The sequence below is a fragment of the Lagenorhynchus albirostris genome, chromosome 13 (assembly GCF_949774975.1).
Source record: "Lagenorhynchus albirostris chromosome 13, mLagAlb1.1, whole genome shotgun sequence".
Taxonomy (NCBI): Eukaryota; Metazoa; Chordata; class Mammalia; order Artiodactyla; family Delphinidae; genus Lagenorhynchus; species Lagenorhynchus albirostris.
The window spans coordinates 30,086,317-30,114,072 of NC_083107.1; the positions used below are offsets into that span (position 1 = coordinate 30,086,317).

Consider the following 27,756-nt stretch of genomic DNA (forward strand, 5'->3'; position numbering starts at 1 on the left):
AGAAACCTGATGAACTCGGCTCTGTAAGTAAAAACCATGGAAGGCTAAACTGGGATACAAAACATCCAGAAGACCAAAATATCTTTAATAATGAAATAATTTATTATTTGTTAACAGTTGAACAATACAGAAGTTTACATATACACAGCAAAGATTCTCTGAAACATGAGTAGTTCTCAAAATGCACGTACTAACTGTAGTAAAAAGCACCATTCTCTATGTCTTGACACAGGATTTACATTGGCATCGTATTTACATAAAGAAATAAACATCTGGAAACAGAATTTCATACTCTCATCTGCTGCTCCCTGTTTAGGCTGTGTTCACCGTTAGGAAGATGGCCCCCAACGCTGACGGTTCACAGCAACATTCCCAGAGCACCAATTCTAAGGACAAGGGGTCAAGGCAAGCTTGGTTCTCTGGTAAAAGCTAAAATGAAGAAAGCCCTCTCAATCCTCCACACCCCCCAGACAGAATAAGAAATCAAAATTTAAAATCTGGGTAAATCTTTGAATCTAGTGCTTTACTAATTCTCATTTTACGATTTTGCGAGAAGACAAAGATACTCAACTTCTTCAGCCATTCAACAGCTGACTCTAACGGTGCCAGGCAGTTATTTCTTCTTTCAGAAGAACACAGGGTAAGAAAATCATCCATGTAATAGATATTAATGAAAAAATCAGGATAAATCACATATCGTACCCCCCCAGCCCCAGCCTCATCCCCAGGTATTTTTGAAAACAAAACATCCCACAGTCTACAGAGACCTGATAGTGTAGAACGAGAAAATCCACCTCACCTAAAGGGGTCTTTGGGTCGTCTTCTGCCAGGAAGGATTTTTAAAATCAGGAGTAGCCAGCAACCTAAACATACTGCATCCAAGAGTTAAACATAGAAAAATAATAGATTGACTTGTAGGAAATCGCCTTGCAGCCTTTGACTTTCTGGTGTTCAACACACGGGGCCGATAAAGGGGAAAGACAAAGAAACTTGGGGAAACAAGAAGAAAGAAAGGAGTGAGATTCGGGGGAATAAAGCACAATGAAAGTGGTATCCTTGCCAATACAGTATGATATAAAAACCTGAATCATGTGTATGTGTATACTTTTCAAAAATAAGTTTTTTCTTTAACGGATGGGGGAGAGGCAAGAAGCAAGCCCACAAAATCCATTATCAAGCCCCAAGATATTGTTAGTTATTTTGAGCATCACAATCTTACCTAGTTTACACACCCCAGGATTTGCTTTTGGCCACTTCAGGGACTGAGAAGAGAGGCTCCTAGGAAACCCAGGTAAGGGCCCTTTGTTTCTTTTGAAAAAAGTAGAGGTTAAAGGAGAATGCCCACCTTCAAAAATAAACCCTCAAACCACTCAAGCGGCCGATTGCAGGGTCAGGGCCTTCTTAGTACTCAATTCTGAATCGACACTGAAATTATTTTCGTTTTGGGTTGACAGAAAGAAAAATGTAGGTCCTGCTCAAAAAGGTGACACTGAATCACCAGCATTAGATCTGTGACTAGAGAAAGGAGCCACGGTCGCTATCAGCACCTTGAATCCCAGATCTCTGCTTAGCGAAAGAAAACAAATATACCCTGGGTGCCTGCCCGCCGTTCTAAGCCAACAGGTATGGAAAGCTAGGTTTTCTGGGATGTTAACAGAAGCACACATATATTTTCTCACTGCATGAAATTAAACTGCACTACATACTCTTTACTTTCCCATTTGCATTGCAATGGTATCAATAAGAGTGTAGACTTGATTTTAGTTTCTTAAAACCAGTTTTCACATAAAAATATGCATGTGCCTATATATACACACATCTATATTTACGTACAATAGTCAAAGTCTTAAAGGCTGGGGCTTATATCTTTGCCCGTCCCCTCCCCCCAACAACCCTAATAGAAAGGTTTTTCATTTTGCTTAAAAAAACAAAACAAAACAACAACAACAACAAAACAGAACCAAAAAGACTGTATAGCTCTTAACAGTTATGCTGGTGGATCAGTGAATGACACGACAGATTGGCGCATCAGGGCGGCTGGTCAGCCACGTAGGGAAGGGGATTAGCTGCCTGGGGCTGAGTTTGCTGGTCCTGAAGGTTACAGTTTTGGTTAGAGAGAGGCCCGTCTAGCATTCGGTCTACCTCAAGATTTGAAAGTCGTGTCTAACCCTGGTGTCAGTTTATCACAAGCGCATTAAAAATATAGAGATCTATTAAGTTCCACATTTATATGCTATCAAATTGAAAAGGACCAGACAAACAGTGCAAAGGTCAAATAATTACTATTTTATATTGGGACAGTACATTTCATATTTCAACCAAAAGACAAAAATGCGGTTTAACTCAAAGGCACAACAATTAAAACACAGAAAATAATGGCATCTCTCAGATGCCTTATTTCTAAATTAAACAAACAAATACACAAGTTTTGTTCCCTTCCCTCCCCCAATGCAAGCCCACAAGCTTTTGCCAAAGTCTTGAGTTTTCGATGCCGTACAGGATCTAGCATCGTGGACTTGTGAGGCGCTTGAATGTAGCAATTAAAATGCTTGCGAGGTCTAGCGAATGGCATTCGAAAGGGACCTCAAAGTGCAGGTATATCTTTTTCAAACATGTTACAGGCTGAGCTGGCTCTTTGAACACTATCACTCTGCTTAAATTCAGGAAGCAGGCTTTAAAAATGCAAAAGGCATAAAGTTGTATTTCAGTGCAAATCTTCAGCTGGTAATTGGAAAAGATTCCAACAATAAAAAAAAAAAATCCTTTGTGTCACCTGCCCCTCCCCCCACCCAAACCTGAAATGGAGAGAAAAACAGAACAAAACAAAAACAGAAGAATTACAGATGACTTTGGAATCATTTAGGAATCACTACTTCCAATTAAAAAATTTTAATACATTAAGAAATCAATAAAAAGAAAAAATAAACACAAAAGTAATCTTTGTTTCGACTGTTCTTCACGTCCAGAATGAGCTTCCGTGAGGAGTGCGTTTGAACTTTTAGTCGTGGGCAAGGAAGAGGCGCTGAGGAGGTGAGTCTGGGGCCGGGGAGACCACAGGCCAGCAGGGGGAACAGGCGCCGCCACTACTGGTTCAGCCAGGGAGCCCTTAAGTTGCAGTGCGGCTGTGGATTTAGGAATGTTCTCATCACTTTGTGACACACGCTCTGTTTCAGCGTCACAGGTTTTACAAATGGTTTGAATTCAATGAAAAAGATTCACCAGAGGCTGAAAGCATCAAGACCTCAAAACTATGAATGCAAAAGTATTAAGGGGAAATGAACCAATTCTGTAGATACCTACATACAAAGTTTCTAGAACATCTATAAAAGCACAGTCATAAGAATTTATTTTCCATTACATTAGTTTATATAAAATGAATAAATAGTATTTATAGATTTAATGTGTCTTATGTACATATACATGTGCTCTGTTTTAGCTTAAATAAAAATGCTACAAAGTGGGAGACCACTTAAGGGAGAAATCATAACCAAAAAGAAAAATCAGCCTTTTAAACTATTAACCCAAAAGCCTCCATAAAGAAGTTTCTGGGTGTGTCCAAAAATAATCAATAAGGAGAGGAATTGTAGTAACACTGTACCATCCCCTCCCGTTCACCTGCAACAGAGAGTAGAAATGTAGACTTCTCCTTGCACTGATGATGGACACTAGCTCAGCTAGTGCCAAAGCTCAGTTATTGCTGCAAGTTAAACAGCAAAATAGATTAGAATTGGACCAAATGTCACTTATTTGGGGAAAAAAACCAAAAACAAAAACAAAACAAAAGAGGCATAATCAGTTTGTGTTAAGTGGGAAATGGAGATCTCATTTATCTCTGAGGTAGGAAAAAAAAATGTTCCAGAGACAAGGAGCATAACCGACTTGGAGGGGAAATGTGCCTTGGGAGAGCAGGACACAGCATGGTCCCAAGGACAGTGCACAAAAATAGACTGTACCGTTCTGTTCGTGAGAACAAACGATGTTGGAACTTTTATAAGCTGTGCTACCCCAAAGACGTGCTTGCAAGGGGTCCGTTTGAGAGTGAGAAATACTGCGGCCATCCACACGCGGGTCGGGGGCGTTGGCGCGGGACGTGTGTGAAGGGTGTGTTTTCTGGAGGTATTCCTGCCTGCTCACAGGCGGTGAGGGCCATGGTTAAGCGCTCTTAAATCCCACTTTCAAAGCTTACTTTGGAGTTCTGAGATCAGGATCTCAACTTTAAAAGTTTGTTTCCTTCAGTTTCCTAAGCACAAGACACATTCGGACATTTCCGCTAGGCAAGTCACAGAGGAAGCCAGAAAACTTCAGGGAAGGTCTGGTAGACTACACGGGGACAGTAAATAAGAGGGGAAAATTGCCGAGATGTGAGTAAGTGCTTATCCCGTCTAAGAATTCTTGGGTGCTTCAAAGTGATTGGAATGTACAGTCTGTCAGAGACGAATTTTTATGGAGAGAAAGAGAGAAGCTAGAGGACGCAGTCAGAAACCCACAATCCTGGGGACGAGTGGCATTCGGCCACCCCAGACTGAGCAGTAACGGGTCTGTGACGCCCTCAGGTGTCCAGGCTGCACTGACTGGCTCAGCGTGTGCCTACCCTACGCCAGCAGGCGCGGGGGCCGCTCAACCCCATTCAAGATGGGGATCGTGGATAAAAGAAAAGGAAAGAAAAAAAAAAAGAAACCCACACTCCTAAGCACTTCCTTGACAACTTTTGCACAGCTGCTTTTGGTGACGGTGGAACACGGAAGCTGACGTGCGAGGGAATTGTGGGCAGGTCTGATACGCTACCTAATCGGAGCCGACAGGCGGGACCATCCAGGCGGCAGCCGAAGCGACCACGCTCTCCTAGAGCCCAAGACGCGTCTTGTGGCCGTCCTGGAGCTTTCTCCTCTTGATGCTGGAGCTGGAGTAGCCCTCATCACTGCCCAGGCTCTGCATGCTTCCCCGCTCGTCCGAGTCGCTCACACTGCTGCTGCTCCAGTCCAGGTCGCCCGTGAGATCGTCTGTGCTTTCGACGTCCACGTCGATCTCTTCTGTGGGAAGGACGAGACAGAGCGTGGTGAAGGCCTGCTTCGGAAGGGCCAAGCGACTCGGCAGGGCCCCTCCTTGGCCGCGGTGCCTAACCGCTGCAGGAGAGGACGCCTGTCCCCGCAGGCCACGCCCCTCGACTTCTCCGAGTCACGGGGGTTCTCGGCTTCCCCTCGGCTCCGCCTCTGGCAGGCGGCAGGGGGCTGGGGAGGGGCCTGAGGATGCGGGCTCGGGGGGGCTCACCCCTGTCAGAGTCGGAGCGCTCCGAGGAGACCGTGGAGCCGGTGCTGTCCGTCCGTATCCTCTCGATGCCCAGCTGCTCCAGCTGCCTCTTCAGGTGTTGCTGCTCTCGCTGAAGCTGGTCTATTTGGTGAATGGCTTTTCTGTCACAGTCTTCAAGTTTCTGCAGGTCAAAGAGGGTAGTTGTTGAAGGGCACAGGCAGATTTCAAAATTGGTAATGACCCTGCACCTCCCTGCCTTGCGGGGAAATACGGCAGTTTTCCTCAGAAGCCATTTGCTGTGTCCCTTGTCAAGCTTCTCGCAGGGACAGGAAGCTGCCTGGCCGGTGACTCCTGTCTACATCTAACTTTTTCAGCATCGACAACACTTTGTAACCTGCACTGTCGCATGGCTTCCGGGGTGAGCTAATACTCTAGCGTCCAGCACCCCTCAACTGTGATAGTGGAAAGACTGTGGCAGGAACACCCAACCTGTTCTCCCTTGTCTGTTGTGATGCCCCAAACACCTACTCCCTGAGCTAGAGCACTGCGTGTGACGGGCGCTTAAGAAACAGACTTTCCTTTAGAAGTATGTTTATTCAAGTACGTGTCCCAATTACATAGGCGCTTTTTTTTTTGCGTCATGCCAAACCTCATTTAACTTCTGTCTGTTGGCAGGAATATTCCCTTTTGAAGTCCTGATTCTAAATTGTCCAAATAAGAGCTTAGAAAACACATTTCCATAGATCATTTTGATTTTACAAATCTGTTCTCTAGCTTCTCAGATAATTCTGAAGATTGTGTAACTGTGGTTGTTTTGCTCTAAACAGAGGTTCTTTTCCCTCCTACAACTGCCATGTACGCAAGGCTATCAACCGTAATTCAAGTGACACGTGTCCAGCTATGACTCTGACTATAAAAACATGCTAAACAGTGATTTTTGGCTGTGGCTCTCAGGAGTTACCCTTTGCTATTCCAGCCATATACTGAGTGCTGACTCTGTTTCAGACCCTCCGGGAGGTGCTAGAAATACAAGGTGAACACAAAGATCTGGTCCCCTCCCTTGTCCATACTCTAACAGCATGGACAGAGACAGCCAAATAGCCACACAAGCCATGGTCAGGTGTCAACTGTGATAAGTGCTAAGAGAGAGAGAGATCCAGTAATAATAAGGACCATCTGTCACAGGAAGGAGGTGACCTAGTCAGGGAAGGTTTCCCCGCACGGTGATACCTGTGCTGAGGTCTGAAGGATGACAAGAAGTTAACTAGGTGAAAAAGGGAGGGGAAAGAGTACCAAGCAGAGGGAATAGCATGTACAAAGGCCCTGTGGTGAGAGAGCCTGACAAGTGCAAGGGACTGAAAGAAGGGCTGAGGCAGAGAGGGGAGCCTCTGGCACAAGCTGCTGCTGCAACGGCAGGGGAGGGCCGGGTCGGGCAGGCCTGGTCATACAGTGTGTCCTGAGCCACGGAAGACTGTTTTTTTTTTTTTTTTTGCGGTACATGGCCTCTCACTGTTGTGGCCTCTCCCGTTGCGGAGCACAGGCTCCAGACGCGCAGGCTCAGCGGCCATGGCTCACGGGCCCAGCCGCTCCGCGGCATGTGGGATCTTCCCGGACCGGGGCACGAACCCGCGTCCCCTGCATCGGCAGGCGGACTCTCAACCACTGCGCCACCAGGGAAGCCCAACGGAAGACTTTTAAATGTGGTGACATGTTGATTTGAGCTCCGGCAGGATTGCTCTTGGGAAGCCTGGAGATTAGCTTGGAAGAGGCCTCTGAGGAGTTTACTACAGTACATGATGGACTTTATGGAAATACAGCAGGCTGTGACATATGAAGTCTTGGAGACACGTGGCTAAGGAGCAAGATGATCATCAGCGGCAAGGATGACCCTGACTTTCTGGCCTGTACATGAGATGGACAGTTGGATAGACAATTTAACTTCTGGCGCACAGGGGTGAGAACTACTCAGCTGGGTTCTGGACATGTTGAGTCTGTGAGTCATCCAAGACACTGACTTGGTTGGAGTTGGAGGAGTTCAGAGGAGAGAACTGTCCTGGAGACAGACATCTGCTGTCCCTCATAACAACAAACAAACCCTCCCTGGGCAGGTAAAGACAAAAAGGCATCCCAGGATGCACTTACCTTTATGTGCAATTTGGCTTTTGTTAATAAACTCAGTGTAGTGTGTCGATTTGATTCTGGACCAAGTGGCACCAGCCCCTTCAACTTTTCCAGGCATAAGCGAAGGTGGGCCCGTCTACAAAAACAAGATCATAGTAGCATTGGAGACTTTCAAAGCCAGCCGGAAGTCACCCGGGAGAACAAGCTCAAACAGAGTATGAAGTCGCCCAGCCCAGTGATGGCAAATGCCACCAGTGACTTCCAGCCAAGTGGACATCTTTTGAAATTATACAACTCTGGTAAAAACCAAGGAAAAGCAAAATCCATGGTTTTCTAAAGTTAAGTCTATAATATGTATGAAGGGGTAGAGACTCATATCTACTATTATTAAGCACATGAATCAGGTTATCTCCAGGTTTCTGGGTTATGATGTGACCTACAGAACATCCAAGTTCAGAAAGTAATGACATGCCAGTGAGAGAATCCTTTGAACCCATACTGTTCTTTCCCTTTCCAGGACCACTAAATCATTACAACTATATCTTGCTGTATATAATATTTACCCATGTGAATGACAAATGTATATGGTTATTCATTACAACTTTATTTGTAATAGCAAAGATTAAAACAACCCAACTCATCATCAATAGGGAACTGATCAAATAAAGTACAGTATATCCATACAGTGGAGTACTATGCAGCTATGAAAGAGAATGAAAATGTACTCTATGTACTATGAGGAAAGAACGTTCAGATATACTGTTAAGTAAAGAAAAGCCAGATACCAAACTGTGCATATAACATGCTACATCTTTGGGTAAAAGTGGAGGAAAAATAATTATCTAAAGGCATGTTTTCTTGTATAACATAAAGAAAGCTTGGAATGATACATAAGAAACTAGTAACAGTGGCTGGGCAGAAAGGAGTCAGGGGCTAGTCGAACAGGGACAAGGAAAGGGGGGGAGTTTTTACTGAATAATTTGTCACACTTTTTCGTCCTTCAACCATTCAAAAAGTTAGATGCATTTTTTAGAAACAAGGAAAATGCCCATCAGTGGTATTGCTATACTAACAAGCGTGCTGACAGCTGGAGAGAACCACCAACAGATCTTGCAGTGTGGCAGAATGTGGCAGAAGCACAAGAGTCCCTAAAATTTTGGAAGTTAATACTTCACTGAAACCTTGGTTTAGGCTTTATCCTAGAGGCTCACAGATGCCGTGAATGTGAGCAACAGCCAAGATTCAGAGTTTTTGCTTCAGCCCACCACCTCCTTCAAGTCTTCACAGGCCATTCCAGTCCACAGTGCTTCCTCCATTTTCTGAGTGCGTACTAGTTTATCCTATTCATTGGGAAATGCACTGTTCTGCCTGCCTTTTTTGGTATTTGTGACTTAACCATTCATTGCCAACTCCTTAGAAAGATGGGGCCGCAACTTAACCATTGCTGGGTTGCCTTGGTGCCTTCCCCTCCCATCAGCTTAATGCACGCTTGCCGCGTGGTTGGTGTCGTCTATTCCACTAGACTTCAAGCTTCTCGGGGCAGAGTCCATCTCTGCTATGTCTCTGCACCTTCAGTAGTGCTCACGGTCCTGGGGTTTTAGGTACATGTCCACTGCCCGTCCCCACAGCAACCTGGAGAAGAGGTCCTGGGAGCCTGAGAGGCTATCCTCCAGCTGAACTGGAAGACAACTGGAAAGCTCAGTTTGCCCCTTTTTCCCTCTTAAAAATTTCACCGTATTAACAAAGGTTGGGATCGAAAGAAGAAAACGGCTTCAGAAAGCTCAAATACAGGCCAGTATGCCTGATATTGACCAAGGTAGTCAATTCACACCCTTCACATCAGGACTTCAGGAGGTTCCCCCAAGGCAGATCCAACAAGTGGTTCTGAGCTCTCACCTCACCTGCTTCTGAGCCTCCTTCCTCTTCTGGCTCTTGAGGTTGTCCTAGACTCTCCAAGGTCCCCTAAGCCCTGGCAAGCTAGAGAAGTCCAGCATTCACTCCTGAGCTAGGAAGAGGTAGCGGTACAAGAGCCTTACTATTTTACAAGACTTCCGCTTGCTCTGAAAACCTGCCCACATGGAATGGCCACCAGCAAAGAGCCACATTAGAGGTTTGCTCCTCCAACTACTACATGAGGAGAAAAAAACAAAAACAGAATTTGTGTATAAAAGGTACTTGTTCACCTTGGATAATATTCTTCACCAAGAGCCATGAAAATAGATCATGTTATTAGAAACACCAGGAGAATGTAGGATTAGTCACATATAGTTATTCTCACTACAAAGTTTACAGACTGTCAAGTTTTAAAAAAAGTTCAAAAATAAAATTAGATTTAGACATTTTTCAGCCTGCTCATTGCAAAGACTACATGATTCAGAGCAGTGTCATATTAGTCCTTTTATGATGTGGGTTTATCTACAGATATGAGTATGTAAATTTTTAAGGAAGTTTGTCTACTGATAAAAATAATAAAGTCATCTTTCCATGCGTCGTCATTCCTAGTTACTCAGGGAGTCTAGCCCAGAAAGTACAATATTCACTACCCAAATGTGGGTTTCCAAAGAACACTCCCAGTTGTGAAACTTGAAATAAGCCATTTGACTACTTCAAGTTTAGGCTAAAACATGTTCGTTCAGTGTTTTCTGACCTAGTTTTATGGAAATAGGAGCACAGTGCTTTCTGGATTCTCGTAGAGATTCAAAGCCAACTTGTATCTTTGGCAGTGCCTGCCTCACCGCTCCAGCCTGATGCCTGCCCTGCCCACCTGCCGCCTACCTGCAGCACACCCCCGGGCTGGTGCCTGGGCCACCCCCAGGGGAGGGATGAGGTATGTGAAGCAGGCTCAGTTCCATGATATGATAGTGAAATTCAATTCCTGAACCAGACAAAAAAGCAAACAGACCCCTCTGTAGCAGCTCCCACTGAGGGGCCTCAAGCCTGAGACACACCCCGCCCCCCTCTACCCCACGCCGGGATCCGGAATCCTTCAGCCAGCCGTGAGCACCCATGGAGTGCCCAGGTCCCAAACAAGTAGAACAAGCTCCTGTCTCAGCTCTCTGTCCTCAGTCCCGACCACGCCCGTGCCCAGGGCTCTGGCCTTCTAGAAGGAGCCTGCTGTCCCACTGTGAACCAGGCCTAACCCCTCTTTCAGGAACTAGCAGGGGGTTTTGCTACATTTCCTCAACAGGAAGCCACCTGGTACCCACATCTGACCCCTACTTGGAGCCCCTCTCATCACATATTCAGACAGAGCTCCCCCTGTTGTCAAGAGCTGCCTCCCAGCTCCCCACTGGCAGCAGAGAAGGGTAGTCAAGTCCTGGCTCCCTCGTGCCCCAATTGCCTCGTCTCTTCACACTGATCCAATGGACTTTGACAAACCTCACCTGCTGATTCTTCAGAAATATCACTCTCCTTACTCTGAATGCGCTGATATACCTTTGGTCTCCGGTAGCACACAGAAACCAATCTTTGAGCTACAGTGAGCGACACTCAGAATCAAGTGTGGCCTATGATAATTAAACTAGATACAAACTAGAGCTTCTCTTCAGTAAGCATTTTATTGTTTTTTCTTTTTAGTATCTCAAATTTTATTTATTTTTGTTTTTAATTATTTTTATATTCTGAATCTGTCAGTCACTATACAACCAAATATTAGTGTAGTGATTAAGGGTAAAAGTTTGGGGTCCTGGCCTTGCCACTTATTTCCTGTGTAGCCTTGAGCAAATTACTTAACTCCATGTAGCATCCGTTTCCTTGGCAGTAGAGGGACGATGACAATGCCTCCTGCCAGGGCTGTCATTGAGCATTAACTGAGATAGGGTATGGAAGCCCCTGACCAGGGTCTGACATGAAGTGCTCTGTATGTGGCAGCAGTCATTCTTTCAACTCTAGCTTCCTTTGAGGAAGGATAATTGCTGGGAGCAAACACAGATAATTATAACCCTATCATATTCCTTTCAAAATCAATAGGGAACTCAAGAGTATCTCACAGGGTAAATAGAGGCTATCTGGTAAAATCCAAATTCACTAAACTCTCCCTTAAAGAAAACTGGCATCTTTTGTCATTAAAAGATTTAATGGAAAATCTAACCCATTTTCTATGGAAATAAAGATCTTGCTTATGCTAAAGGTATTATTTTTTTACGTTTAAAAATCAGCAAGGACTTTATAATGCTAACCCAGGCTAAAGGAAAGACTCCTTTGGAGCCACCCCCATCGTGTAGAGGCAGGGCTAGAAGGGACTCCAAGGTTGAGGGGGAAGCATCTGAAGCACACCGAGATCTCTGCCTACATCTCTCTATTGTGATGGCCAAAAGAAAATAAAAATTGGGGCAAATATGTATTGACCTTGGAAATCCAAGCACATCTCTGGATGTGTTATCCATACCCAGAGAACCTAAAATATCTCATGTACAATAGCAAGAAGAAAGGAGAGCATGTCTAAGAACAAACTTAAAAGAGTTTGGGGGGCTTCCCTGGTGGCGCAGTGGTTGAGAGTCCGCCTGCCGATGCAGGGGACATGGGTTTGTGCCCCGGTCCGGGAGGATCCCACGTGCCGCGGAGCGGCTGGGCCCATGAGCCATGGCCGCTGAGCCTGCGCGTCCGGAGCCTGTGCTCCGCAACGGGAGAGGCCACAACAGTGAGAGGCCTGCGTACCGCAAAAAAAAAAAAAGAGTTTGGGAAGGATCTCTGGGAAGAAAACTATAAAACTTTGCAGAGAGACATAAGAAAATCTGAATAAATGGAAAAAACCAGCACTTTCCTAGATATGAACCCTCAAAGTAAAAATGTCAATGCTACCCAAGTTTGTCTACAAATTTAACATAATACCAAGAGAAAAAAACCCCAACCGTAATCTTTTTAATGCTGGGAAATTAGTCTAAACCTCACCTAGAAGCATAACTGCGTGAGAGACCTCCAAAATTTTTGAAAAAGAAGAATGAAGAGGATTGTTTGGTACCAGTTATTAAATTGTATTATAAAGCTGCAGTAATTAAAACCAGAATATACTAATACAGGAAAAGATGGACAAGTCACAGGAAGAGAAGAAAAAATTCCCAGGAACAGACTTTAGGAATAGATATGAATTTAGCATATAACGGAGCTAACACTGCAAATCCTTGGAGATAGCCCAGATTATTCAGAAAATGGCAGGGGAGTGGGGAGATTAACATCAAAATAAATTCCAAATATATTAAAGATTTAAAGTATATTTGGATACCTCAGAGTTCTGTTGTTAGTTTTCCTTCACTCTTGTCAGCCATGAAGTACGGAAAATTAATATGCAAGTGAAGGAGGTCATCAGTGAAGTGGGCTCTGGGCTGTTGGAGGCGCCACCCTGACCTGAGCTTTGGCACTGATGGACGGCACCGGGGCTCACCAGTGCGCTCTCAGACAATTCTGAAGGCTGCTCTTTATACCTCTGCCTCCAGACTCAAGATTTTTTTTTTTTTTTTTTGCCACGCCACGTGGCATGCGGGATCTTAGTTCTCCGACCAGGGATCAAATCTGCACCCCCTGCAGTGGAAGCACTAAGTCTTAACCACTAAACCGCCAGGGAAGTCCCCAGACTCAAGCTTCTTTGATTTTATTCATACCTCTCTCTCTCTCTCTCAGGCCAGCAGATTTGTAAATTGGGAGAAAGATGCAACAAAAAAAGTAAGATTACAGGTAGAGATTATGCTACCTGCAGACAGTGCTCCTGAATTTACTCTGTCGTCCCTAAAGTTCTTCCTGACTTGGATGCAGTCAAGACCAGGAATCGTATGAAATCAGGTGTGTGTCTGTCTGTCTTTGTCTGTATTGTGAGGGAGACACTGTTATCAGATATTACTCTTCTTTATTGAAGATGTAACTGAACTCTCTCCGTCAGACTTTCACAGTGAAGTGTATGACAAAAAAGAATCAGGTTGGGGCACAGTAAACAGTATGGCAGCCAGTTAAGAGGGTAGATAAGTAATTAGGTTCGCAGGTGGAAATCTTGAAATATATGCTTGGCTCTTTCATTCATTTATTCCTCTAGCACTTCTCAAAGGATTACTACATACTGCCACTTTCCTAGGTGCTGGGGATACGATGTTGAGTAAGACCAAGTCCCTGCCTTCAAGGTAAAAGTTTAAAGGTTAAAGTTTAGCTGGAGTGATTAAACACGGAAACAAATTATTGCAGAATTATTTATATGAGCTACCTTCAGACCATGACAAATATCCGTTCCTACTGAAAGTTCTAGAATGGGCTCCCCTTTGCCCTCTACCAAACATATTCTTTCTTTTCCCTCATCCACATCTTGTTTGACTTAACTTCTCCATAAAGGTTTTCAAGCTTTCATAGCCTATCAGAAGCTTTTTTTCCTTTCCAAATAGATCACATTCATTCATTCGTTTATTTGCGTGCTGCAGACCTGCTATGTATTTAAATGTTCTGCTTCTTTCATTACCAAATAATGGAAATGACCAAGTCTTCTATTTCGTGTTAACCCACTGGAGCCTAGAAATAATAACGCACCTGCAGATGCTGACCTAAGAGTAGAATCTGATCTCTTTGGTAATTCATGTCCCTTCTCTTTGAGGAAAACCCTACTTAATGAACATGATACACTGGACCTAACTGAGTACTAGTTTTCATTAAAATTGGGCCCAAGATTATTTCCAAAGAAGAAAAAAAGAGTTGCATAAACAATACCTATTTCCTCTCCTACCTTTGTGTGGACACAGATTTAGCCCATTAAATAGCTTTGTAAATCCTATAAGATAACTGGAAGTTGAATAAAAATAACTTCAGATATGGGTATGTATGAGCTGTGTAGTGATTTAAAAAAAAAGGATATTTAGTATAGACTAAGAAGAAACAAATCTTAATGGGTCAAAAAATTACTCCCTGAAAGTGATTATAGGTCACAGAGATCATAACCTTCTCCAGATTTGGGGTTGAGAACAAAGCCTTACTGGGTTAAACAAAAAATCCAGGGGAAGACTACAAGTCACTCTCTGAGGAAGAAAAGTACTCTCCTTTTTCTAAAATGGACCCTTTAGAAATAATTGCCAAATGCATCATTATTACCGACTTAGGTGGAACCTTGGAAGGTCTGAAGATTTCTCGTAACTGTGATCGTAATCTTTGTAAAATATACAGAGATAGTCATATGCTTACTGTATGGGAACACGGCACTCAGTAAGCAATGTGGAAACAGCAATTCATGGTGGCTACATTTTAAAGTAATAAAGTCACTTCTCTGTTAAAGTATTAAATACATAAGTATATATTTAATATTTCCTTTCTAGAGCCCAATTAAAAAGATACAAAATATAGATTATAATTAGTACTTGCTAGCTCTTTCTCACCCTTTGACTATTACTGTCTATGACAAAAAGTCAGGGAGTGCCTCCAATGTTCCCTGTAGGGGACTGGAAATTGGTTGAATAACCAGCATGTCTCTTCTTCATGTTCTTCCAAGAGGTACCGTCCAGGAAAGATGGATTCTAGTAGTAAAAATCAGTGTGCGCCTCCACACCGCCACCATAGACCACACTAATACCTATATTCTTCCTTCGTAATAACCAGGCCATGCCCTTAGCCCCATGTGGCAACAAAGCAATGTGGATTTATTACAACATCCTAGTGTGAAATCTGAATGTGGTCAAGGGCGTTCAGAAGCGGTAAGAATGGTGCAATGCACACCACAACTCAGGACCCTACCCCTTCCGATATAAGGAGTTTGGCCATTTGAAAAACAAGACCCAAGAGAAACCACTCTAGGGAACTGCAATCAATTAGAATATCTTGCCAGAAGAGACCTGACTGGAATGGTTTCTCATGACAGACCAGATGCCACTGAAATACTGTTTGACCAGATGAAAACAACAGCTTAGATCAGGCTGCTGAATCCTCCTCACAGAGCACACAAAAAAATCTTTTGTCATAGAGTCATAAGACTCTGGCAGAGGTAATCTCTCTAGACCAGCTGCCTAATTCCAGAAAGGCCTGCATATGTACCATTCCAGAAAAACGAGTGTCTATAATTAAAGGAGATACTAGAACCTTCTTTTGAAAAGGAGCCCATTCAAGCACCTGACTCCTGACCCACTGGCTGCAGCGTATATGTGTTCACTCAGCCTCCATTTGCTGAGTGGCTTATTGAAAGGCATTCAAACAAGAGGAGTTCCCAGCTAAGGAAAGGAAAGAGCAGAATTATCATCAATAAAGGGCATATAACAACAACCAAAGACTAAAAGGTTTCCCACATCCCAACAATAATTAATCAGTAATTACAATGGGAAACCAATAGCAATTTAAAAATATACACAAATAAACCCAGGAATACCTTTTACAAGAAATGTGCAAGATCTATATGGGAACATCAAAAAACTTTACTTAGAGACAGAAAAGAGATCTGAATAAATGAACACACACATCAAATCCTGGATGGAGAGCTCTAAGATGTCAACATGAACTTTTAAAGGTTAATTTATACTGGAATTATTTAATTTGGATTTTGAAAATCCCCAAAAGAATTTGGGGTACGGAGAATTGAAGGACTGACTACAAAATTCATTAGGAAAAATAAACTGGTGAAAAGAGCTAAGAACATAGTAAAATAAAAAAAGGAGGAGGGGGCTTCCCTGGTGACGCAGTGGTTGAGAGTCCGCCTGCTGATGCAGGGGACATGGGTTCATGCCCCGGTCCAGGAAGATCCCACATGCCGCGGAGTGGCTGGGCCCGTGAGCCATGGCCGCTGAGCCTGCGCGTCCGGAGCCTGTGCTCCGCAGGGGGACAGGCCACATCGGTGAGAGGCCCGCGTACCGCAAAAAACAAAAAAAAGGAGGAGGAGGGAAGAATAGAGATTTGCTTTACCAGATCCTGAAGTGCATAAAACCACAATGATGAAAACAGTGTACACTGCCACAGGAAGAGCAGGTGGGTCAGTGGAACAGAAGAACAAGTCTAGAACCAGACTTAGCCATAAGCAAGAACTCAGTATACAACAGAGGCGGCAATTTCAGATAGTGAGAGAAGACTGATTCCGTAAAGGTAAATGACAAACTGGACAATTATATGATACATGAAGAGGCAATCTCTCTCATATATATCCTTCATATAGTAGAATCTTTTAAAAATAAAGAAAAATATAAACTCCTCAGTAGAAAATTGGGCAAAGGTTATTTAACAGGCAATTCACACATACACAAACTGTCAAAGATATGAAAATTATTAAACTGTGCTAGTAATACAAGAAATGCAAATTAAACAAGCTTGTGTGTTTCTGTTTGCTTTTTACTTATTAAATTCATAAAAGTCTTAAGGTAAAATATAAACTTGTAAAGGTACAAGGAAAATATGACCTATAACCCGCCTGGTGGGCAATCCAGCAGTCAACATCAAAAACCGTAACAGAAATTGAGCTATTTGAGAAATTGAGCTATTTGTAATGAGGTGGATAGACCTAGAGTCTGTCATACAGAGTGAAGTAAGTCAGAAAGAAAAAGACAAATACCGTATGCTAACACATATATATGGAATTTAAGAAAAAAATGTCATGAAGAACCTAGGGGTAAAGCAGGAATAAAGACGCAGACCTCTTAGAGAACGGACTTGAGGTTATGGGGAGGGGGAAGGGTGAGCTGTGACAGGGCGCGAGAGAGTCATGGGCATATACACACTAACAAACGTAGTAAGGTAGATAGCTAGTGGGAAGCAGCCGCATGGCACAGGGATATTGGCTCGGTGCTTTGTGACAGCCTGGAGGGGTGGGATGGGGAGGGAGACGCAACAGGGAAGACATATGGGAACATATGTTTATGTATGACTGATTCACTTTGTTATAAAGCAGAAACTAACACACCATTGTAAAGCAATTATACCCCAATAAAGATGTTAAAAAAAAAAAAAAACCTTAACAATGTGGATACCATGAATTCCACAACTATACATTTACCCTAAGGAAAGAATTATGGTGTTGGACAGAGAATTACCCATAAGGTAGTTTAAGCAAGCATCACTTATATTAGGAAAATACTGGGAAAGGGCTTCCCTGGTGGTGCAGTCGTTGACAGTCCGCCTGCCAATGCAGGGGACACAGGTTTGAGCCCTAGTCCGGGAAGATCCCACATGCCGCGGAGCAACTAAGCCCGTGCACCACAACTACTGAGCCTGAGCTCTAGAGCTGCAGGTCACAACTGCTGAGCCCACGTGCTGCAACTTCTGAAACCCACGCGCCTAGAGCTGGTGCTCCGCAACAAGAGAGGCCACCGCAGTGATAAGCCCGCGCACCGCAAGGAAGGGTAGCCACCGCTCGCCACAACTACAGAAAAGCCCGCGCGCAGCAACAGACCCAACACAGCCAAAAATAAAAATAAATAAAATAAATAAATTTTAAAAAAATACTGGGAAGAACCTAAAATAGGAGATTGGTTATATGAGTTATGGCACATCCATATGATGTAATACTGGGCATTCACTAAAAGTAATGTAAGAAAAGGAGATTTAACGGTATTGCAAAATGTTCATAACATAGCTTGAAAAGAAGCAAATTATTTACTATATAATCCCATATTGATTTTTAAAAAGTATGCACAAAAGTCTAGGTGGATATAGAACTCAGCGGTTGCTACTGCTGCAAGGTCTATTACATGTAACGTTTATTTTCTTTGTGCTTTTCTGAACTTTCCAATTTTCTGCACTAAACTATTTTTAAAGTTACTTTCCAAAAAACAATTGGAAAGATACATTTCAAAATTCCATCGGTTTCCTTGGGCTGCTAGAATTAGGGATGATTTAATTTTTAGTATGATTTTCTATATTTCTCAAAATTTTCTACAAGATTAGTTTTAAAAAAAAAAGAAAGAATGACCACACACTCACCAAGGGTGTTTCCTTAGGAGGATAGACCCACAAAATTACTTACAATGCAGAGAAGCACAGGCCAAGTGACAGACATATCTACAGTGAGACTAAATGGAGCCCTCCGCCCTGGGGGCTTGGCCTCTGTGGGCTCAGGATCCCCAGCACCTAGCACCCAGCATCTTTGGTGCTCCACGAATGCCTAGTCTATTGAATGAAAAATACTGTTGCTGCCACCAATACCACCTCCCACCTCCACCTTTCTAGAAGTCTTTTCTTCTATCTTCCCACCAATGCCAAGATTATTAAATGGGTGGTGTTGAATACAGTATTCTCATAGTGGAGTCCTGATGCACACCAACTCTCCAGAATCTCTAACGTGCTCAGAAAAGGTTTCTGCATGAAAAAACTAACACAGGTATAATTAACTTCGCAATATTAAAGAGAAAAAAAATCCAATTACTGAAAGTTCTTTTCCTCACTTGCTTTTTTGTTTTTTTGAGAGCCATGCCAATCTTTTTAAAAAATGTGATGTTAAGGTAAAAAATGGCAAGGGTGTATTACCCTTTAGCAAAGTGGTACTGTTTTATAGGATTCAGCTACTGAAACCAAGGGGACTACAAATGCAGCTGTTCAGCGGACCACCAAACCCTAAAATCCTAAGCAGCTACACTATACGGGAGAAGAGCCCAACAATTTTAACCCTCCCTCCCCCCACCCCGGATTGCAGCAACCAGTGCTTGGTTAAATTAAGTAAATTTGAGTCCTGACTTCCTTCTCTTCTGCTCACATGCTCTAGACTAGAGAAAAAATGCTCAAGACCTTAGAAGACCAAATTCCAAAAAAAAAAGGACAATAAGGAAACTAGATAACTAACCTTTCAATAAGCAAAAGTAGACTGGTCACATGCAAGCAATCTGAATTATAAGCAGCTTGCTCAGTGATGACTTCAAATCCAATTTTCTAGAAACTTTGCCTCCACAGCCTCCTGTGCAGACTGTTTCTGTGTCTTTCTCGTTAGACAAACTACATTTCTCTAGGATAGAGACCATGCTGATTTAATACCCCAGTATGAACTTACTTAGTACCCAGTACTGAGCACAAGCTCTTAAGACACTGTAGGCAGAAAATAAACATTCTTCAACTGCTAAAATAAATGATAGGGACTAAGGGTCCGCATGCTGCAACTAAGACCCGGCGCAGCCAAAATACATACATACATACATACATACATACATAAATATTTTAAAAAAATGATAAAATCGACATCCTGTGGTATTCCTGCAGAGGTAAAAGGCACAAAGCTGTAGTAAGTAAGCCTAAGAGCCCTTACCTGAAGGGATGAAATTTTAATAATAAAAATAAATGCCTAAAAAAAAAATGCCTAGGGGGAGGAGAACTAGAAGACTTTTCAGCAGAAATAGTCCCAGTTTACCCAGTTCACCCCAGAGGCAGGAAGATGGGAGAGAATCTAAAGATGAGAAAGAGAAGCCACATCTGAAGACAGAAAGACTACCTTTCTGTCTTCAGAAGAGATACTTTGGAGTTTCCAGCTCATGATACATAAATCCCTAATGCATAAAGACGCTCTGATTTCAAACATGGTCAGTCACGATCACAAAGAAACTGAAAGGGGAGAAGAAGGATGGGGAGAAGCACATGTGCGAGGCACACTCACCTTGCATCCATCTCTCTCACACATGCTTGCGTGCACGCACGCACACACACATACACAGTGGAGTAATGCTAGATCTTTGCCCTGTTCCAAGATTTTCCTTCCTAGTCAGGGCCTGGTCTGCCCTTTCACTGACGAAACATGTCATTCACATCCTGACTATCAGAGTCAGGCTCCCTCTTCAAAGAGGGTTTGCATGAAATAACCACATATATTTACAGAACCATCATTACATATCATCTTCTTCATGCAGGCCACCAAGAAAGTCACTCAATCTGGATGGGTAGCCTGTACTTCAAACTGATGGGAGCTCAGAGACCAGAATGAGGCTTGTTAAATGGTTTGGAACCCTGGCTGCATATGAGAATCACCTGGGGAGTTTTTATAAAAAAATACTAGTGCAGACTCTCAACCCAAGCCAATTAAATCAGAATTGCTAGGGATGAGGTCTGAGCATTGGTGTTTTTGGGGGTTTTTTTGCCCTAAAGCTTCACAAAGAATTATTAATTTTTTTTCAGCATGGTAAAAGCAAGTGGTTATGTCTTTTTTTTTTTTTTAATCTTTACTAGAGATAGAAGAAAGTGTGCTTTAAAACACTCCACAGAAAGGGGTGGTTTTGACTATACAAGATTGGAAAAATATTGATAATTGTGGAAGCTGGGTGATGGATACATAGGAATTGATTACATTATTCACTTTACTTTTGTATATTTGAAAAGTTCTATAACAAAAAGTTATTTTATAAAATCAGCAGAGGGACTTCCCTGGTGGCGCAGTAGTTAAGAATCCGCCTGCCAATTCAGGGTACGCGGGTTCGATCCCTGGTCTGGGAAGATTCCACATGCCGCGGAGCAACTAAGCCCATGTGCCACAACTACTGAGCCTGTGCTCTAGAGCCTGCAAGCCACAACTACTGAGCCCACATGCCACAACTACTGAAGCCCGCACACCTAGAGCTCGTGCTCTGCAATAAGAGAAGCCACCACAATGAGAAGCCCGTGCACCACAACGAAGAGTAACCCCCGCTCGCTGTACTAGAGAAAGCCTGAGCGCAGCAGTGAAGACCCAACGCAGCCAAAAAAAAAAAAAAGGCATCCGTAAGAAACAAAAAATAAATACGTAAAATAAATCAGTAGAAATAAAAATTTGTTCTCTTACCCCCAAGTATATGAGTGTATGTGTATAATGTATTTCATATAAAAATATTTAAAAACATTAAAATAAAAGCTTTGCAAGTGATTCTAATGTGCAACCAGAGTTGAGAGTGACTAGGCTATGTCATTTGAAAAATAAAGATTTAAATAAGCAGCAAGAGGGGATCTAGGTGAGAGACAAACTCCAGCTTGTGGCAAGATGGAGCCCGGTGCGGGTGGCCGGCCTCGTCTGAGTGCCTCACCATCTCCAATTTCTGCTATGCATACGTTTGCCTGACTTTTGAGAATCTTTATTCACAACTGAACTGTAAATACACATATACACATATGTATGTGTATGTGTATCTATATCTATATAGATCTATATCTATATCTATATATCTGTGTGTGCATGATTTAAGACAGCACTACCAATTATATTCAGTAGCATGTAATTTTTAAAAAACACTATTTGTAGAAACACTGCCTCTGACCTAAAATGCTTTGGCCTTAGAACAGTCACACAGAAACACATTGCTCGGGAAGAGCAGGCTGCGGGGGCTGAGGACTGGGGGTGTTGTCTTTGGGTCTATCTAAGTGATGTACGGGCAGTGCTGATTAGAGGACCCTGAGTAAACTCTTGTATCAGGTGCTAAGTGTGGGAAGTTAAGAGCCACAACTAAGTCTCAACTTAATGAAAAAAGAATACATCAAAACTCCCCCCATCCCACCCCCAGAACCTGCAACTCACCTATTCTTCTCCATTTCATTGTGAGTCGATCTGAAAGAGGGAACAATAAAAGTAAGATTATTCTTGTCTTAAAGGACTACTCCAACACCAACACAATTATTTTAACTGCTTTCTCTCCCAAGTTGGTAGGAGAGAAGACAGAGAAAGGGCTCTACTAAAGAAATTAGTCCCTTTGGGGAATTAGATAAATGTAAAGATCTAAAACAGAGTTCAAGGAGAAGTGACAAACTAAGAGGCATGCATTCCCTAGTGGAAAAGTAGTCCATTTTAAGAAAGGAAATAAGAGGGTTCTATTTACACAAAGAGGAGAACAGCCGCACACTGCTATGTGAATTTGGGCCATATAATACCGCAAAGCTCTCTTCAGGCCGAGCGTGCAGCAGTGGAGATGGGGCACCCCACCCCTGCCCTGCAGCCTCAAGGTGTGCTGTACACCAAAATTGTATGCTAAGTTGTTTGACTATAGGATACAGTTTAAAATGGATAAAAATAACCCTTCTTCGCTCAATCTTTCTATTTCCTGAAGTTATTTTATCATGTACAACCTCCTGAAAGATGTTACTGTTGAAGAGCTACCAAATTATTTCAGGAAGAGGCTTCCAAGACTCAGCTCAACAGAAAGACGATAGGCTAGTTAAGGCAGCACTTCGGGTGGAATCTCAAGTCCAGCTTTGCCACCGACTGGTACTGTGAAAGAAATAAAATTCCTTACCATCCTGTCCTCGGTTAACCCCTCTGTAAAATGGAAATAAAAAGGACTGCCAGTTGTCTACTGAACAAGCGTGGATCAATGAGGTAGCAACTGTAAAAGTGATTAGAGAGTCTTGGATGAAAGTGGAGGTGTATGTGAAATCATACTCTTAGTGTGTTTATAGCTGACCCTGGTCTAAGGATTTATGGACAGGTTTCCACAGAAGTCATAAGAAATCAGTCAATGTGGCTATTGTCCTTCTCATACAACTCATGCCTAACTAGTTATAAATAAACTTGAGGAACGTCCCAGCATTATAAAGGAGCTGAATCTTGACTTTACTTATGGAAATTCTCTGGACCCTAATCAGTTCAGGAGAGATGACACCCTGGCTCAGGTCGAGAATTCTGTGGGGATTATATAACTGGAACCTTACTGGGCCTAGGAGATAAATTCTCACAGTAATCATGGAGGAACACTACCTCTGTGAACGCTCAGCCACTCATTTACATCAAGAGGCACCACCACCAAGTTCATTCACACCAGAGACTGGGGGTGGGGTGTGTGCGGGGTAGTCTTGAATGGGAAATTTCCAACCCAGCACGAAACTTCTCTTCCACAAGGCTTCTGGGGTGCCAATTTTTATTCATGAGGAAAAACAAATAATAAGATAATGACAGTAGTTTCAATTTTAGAATATTTGTTTTCTAGATAAAGGACATGGGAACCTTAAAACTGGTTGACTTAAAAGCTTTAAATTGATTCACTTGGTTATCCTTCAGTGTTCTTCAGTTATATTTTTCTGATGGTATACTTCCTGCAATGGCCATCAGGATATCACAGTTAACAAGAGTCTGGCCTGCAACTGCAAACGTTTGGCTTTAAAGCACGTGGCATTCTGGTTTTAACAGGGAATAACAAGTTCAAAGCCTGACAGAGTTTTTAAATGGATGAAAGTGTATGATGAAAGCTGGTCAAGATTTCCCTGTTTAACTGTAGACAAGGACCATTCTGGGAAGGTGGTGGAGGAGAGAAGGGTGGATATTTGAAAAGAGCATGGTCTCTGATTATAGAAAAATCGTAGCACACAGGGCACCCTTACCCAAAATTTCTGGATTCTTTGAAGATACATATAAAAAAATTCAGAATTCCCAAGATAATCTTTTAAACAAATTCCATAAGCAGCATAACTCCTTCCGAACTTTGAACAGAGCTTTGGAAACTATAGATCTTATCTGATTACTTAAGAGTGCTGAACATATGGCGATTTCTACAAGCGGACTTATACCTAATGGCTAGGGCATTACTGAAGTACATTTGGTTTAGTGAAACTGAATTTTTCTTTAATAAAAAGCAGGCCGTTCAAAAAATGACCAGTTAAGAGACTGCCCGCCAACTCTGTTGATGGGAAAACATTTATATTTTAAATTAAAGCATTATAAGAATATACAGATACTTTGTGTCAAAATCATCTTCCTTGTGTCAAAATCATTTTCCATGTAATTACTGAAAAGATTTGATAACTCTGAAATCACTGATAAAGGTCAAATGTCACCATTTAAAAATATATTCTAACAAAAAGATAACTAAGCCAAACCAGTCCTTGGTTTAAAAAAGACTCACCCTGTCAAGTCAGCTATACGGCCACTGTCTCATAAAAGAACTGGGAGGCAAGTGCTGAACTTCCTCTTTCACATTACTGCCAATGCCTGCTTTACCAATTTAACAAAACATACTTTTAAAACCTCTGGATTTCAATTCTAAATATTTAGTAACTGATTTCAAAAATCAGTAGGAAAGAAAAAAAAAAAAGATTCCATCTCCCTGCAGTTCTCTGGATGATTCCAAGACAATCAATATTCACAATTTCATTTGTTTTTGTTCTTTAAACAAGCAACTAGAGAAACTTAAGATCTGCATTTTCATTTCCCAAGAAGTTTGATATGTAGCTAAATCTTATTTTTTATTGTCCAAGGAAAAGTACACCCCCCAAACACTACAAGCAAAGAGCCCAGCATTTCAACCTGAATTAACAAGAATAAACTGTTACCAATGGTTATGTAAACCAGCAGTAATCTTTCTATAGCCCTTACCTCAGTTCAAAATCCTGACCATATATGGCCTTGGATATAAGTCTAATTCAAATCAAGGGGTCAAACTGCATTCTCTGGGGAGATGTCTCACTGCTCAGGTAAGGGTCATTCTGAACAGGTCATAAAGGAAGTGAGTACATTTAAACAAAACAACCTGCTCTTGCTTCATATGTTTGCTTGGTGCCATCTTCAGGTTTAATCATGGTCTCTCAGAAATCCTTGCACCACTTAAGTTATTGCACAAATTCATTACTAGTCAAGAGTATGGACAATGGTGATAGCCTCCGGTCTCTAACCATGGAAAGCAAACCAAACCCATTGACAGAAATAACAGAGTTTTTCCCCAAATCCAGAGTTGCAGCCATTTCCCCAGAAATAAAGCTGGATATTAAAGAGAAGAGAAAGAAGCTATTTCCTGAATTGAAATTCTCAACTATCATTATTTTTCTTTCCTAATCAACTTTGGGGCCAAGCTACTTCTCTTCAACAACATCCCCTTCTTTTCCTCACCACTGAACATCCCCTCAACAACTTTCCCGTGAAACTTAGAAAAAAACGAAACTCAGAAAAAAACAGAATGCTAAGGATTAAGCTTAGAAAAAAACAGAGTGAAAACTTTGAAAAAAATAGAGTGAAACTTAGAAAAAAATAGAATGCTAAGGATTAAGCCTTGACTATTAATGTGAGCAATTCCTCTCAAATCATGAGTGGACAAGGATAAAAGTAACAAATGAGCTACACTTATTCAGAAAAATAAACCCAAAGGCTTCAACGTTCTTCCAAAAAAGTTTTTAAAAATACTGTAACAAAAAGCAACACATAAATTGTTGTATACCATTGCATAATACAAGTCAGCATTAACCTTCTTCTTAAAGGCTGTCAGTACTCATGCACAGTTTTACTTGTTACCACCTTCAGATAATGTTAAAGGTGGGAGGGAAATTTACAAATTTCAAGAACTACCAGGTAACTAATTAACAGATCCATCCTTCATGTGCCTTCCTATTCAAGAGCTCGGCACATATGTGCTGTTCACTCATATCCTGTGGTTCTTCCAGTGCTAAGGACAATGGGGTGAATCAAGGACAGAGAGGCAGCAAGGACAAGGGAGTTTAAGGTTTAAGTGCGAAACCTCTGGCTTTTAGTTGTCTGTATTATGCCACAGAGGTTAACCAAATACAGTTACTCGCAGGGAATTTTCATGAGAATGGGAGACAGATAAGGATTCTAAATCAGTGTTGAAAATGTCAATGTTTTTAATTTACTGGAATAAAAGGTATAATTGAATGAGTCTAATAAAAGCAGATTTCCTAGCTAACATATATTAAGGGCAAAGAGGGGGAAAAAAGGGTGCAATAGCATTAGTGGAGTACTCAACATGTACCAAGAAGTACATTCAGGGTTTTAGTATGTGATTTCATTGACCATTAACCAGTATTTACTTCCCAGTGAAATTTACAAATTTCAAGAACTACAAGGCTAACATAAAAGGGTTGTGGCATATTAATATTTTAATATTATATGTTCCTGCATCACCAAAAAGGCAGGTTTTAGCCTCAGTCGTTCCTCTTTGCCGTTATAAATAGAGTGTCAAATTAGATTATCAGACACATAACTGTATTTAATTTACATGTCAAATATGAAATCCTATCACCTATGCCAAGTCAAATACTTTAACACGTCTATAAAATCTTTACTATGAAAAGTAAAAAGTGGATAATGTCCAGTATTTTCAATTATAGAAAACTTGCCCTGAATCTGCAACTTCTGAAGGCAAAATATTGTCACTGTTGCTAATCTCACTTGAAGTTTCCAGAGATTTTTGCTCCAAAAGGGAAGAAAAGCAAAATTAAGTTTTAAAAAAAGTTCATAAAGAAATAGAAAACATTTCCATTTCTCTCTTCAGTCTCCTCAACCCAAATAGAAGGGCTTCCTCCAACGCCTTAAGACCATGTGTACATTACTGAATCATGATCGCCACTTCATTTACATGATTATAACCCTGTTATAATCACAACAGGCAACGTCCATTCTGCAGTTTGTATCATCTACAGTATAACCTAAAAGAGAAAGGGAAATATTTACCAAATTACCTGCTACTGCTGTTATTCTTCTTGGATTTGCTCCTCCGTTTTAAGGCATCTCTGTCCTTGTTATTGTATGGTAACATGGAGGCATAACCATGTTCAGCTTCTAGAAAACCGGAGGATCCAGTTAATGAATGAGCCCCGAACATTCAACACTCTCTCCCCTCCACAGTATTTCCCTTTTAAGATTGATTTATTTTTCATTAAAAGAAGATTGTGGAAATAATTAAACGGAGCAAGGTGGAATTCTTAGAACAATGATTGGTGTTTTTTTTAATTGAATGAATATCCTCAGTGAGGAGCAGGTGTAAGGAGCATTCCAGCTGCTCATTGTTGAGAAAGACAGCAAGTCTCCTGGAGCCTGGGTTTCCCACTGGCAACGTCCAGCAGGTTGGTGTGTATTAAGTGGGACCAGCCTCAGGCGAAGGTGCGGGGCAAACACCGGGAGCCAGAGCCCGGGAGGGACGGTGTGGGGCAGGGGAGGCGCTGCTCCCGTCTGCGAGACCCGGCGCCAGGCCCACTTGGGGGCCGGCCGGGACGAGCCCCAGTGAGGTAAACCAAGGGCCTGGCTGAGGGGGCCCCGGGCCCCCCACTCGCGACGGGGTGCGGAGCGGGAGGCGCTCCGGACCCCGGGGCAGCGGTCCCTTTTCCACCCCCATTCATTGCCTTTGGGGCAGCGACGGCCTCCCTTCGGACCGCGCGTGGGGAGAGCTGGAGGGGTTGGGAGCGCTCGAGGTCGCGCTCTCAGCTCCTCCAACTACCCCCGGAGCAGCTGGGCACCCGGGCCTGCGGCGGGGCTCCTCAGAGCCCCCAGTCCCCGCTCGGGCCGGACTCCTCCCGTCCCCGTGCACCTCTCTCTCGCCGCTCCAGGTAGTCGGCCGCCTCCAGCAGCATCTGGATGTTCATCCGAACCGCCGCCGCCATTCTGCACCGGGGTCCGGAGCCACTGGACCAACCCCCACTGCCCACGGACTCGCCGCCGCTGCCGCCGGACACCCACGCCCCGCTGTGGACCCCGCAGAGCAGGGCTGAGAGAAGCTCTCTGGCGACCAAGCTCGCCGGAAGGGGGAGGGGACCGGTGAGCCGAGCACCACCGACACCGTGACAGAACCCAAAGAAGAG

At 42.8% G+C, this 27,756-nt stretch overlaps 1 protein-coding gene across 1 annotated transcript; it reads right to left on the reverse strand.

The window, feature by feature from the left end:
- Positions 1 to 79: 79 nt before the first annotated feature.
- Positions 80 to 27,756, reverse strand: MXD1 (MAX dimerization protein 1). Its single transcript, XM_060169340.1, has 6 exons — positions 27,486 to 27,756; positions 26,641 to 26,740; positions 21,764 to 21,793; positions 7,390 to 7,504; positions 5,269 to 5,428; positions 80 to 5,030 (listed from the first exon to the last, which is right to left on the reverse strand). The coding sequence occupies exons 1-6, from the start codon at positions 27,556 to 27,558 to the stop codon at positions 4,843 to 4,845; spliced, it is 666 nt and encodes a 221-aa protein (XP_060025323.1). The 5' UTR covers positions 27,559 to 27,756; the 3' UTR covers positions 80 to 4,842.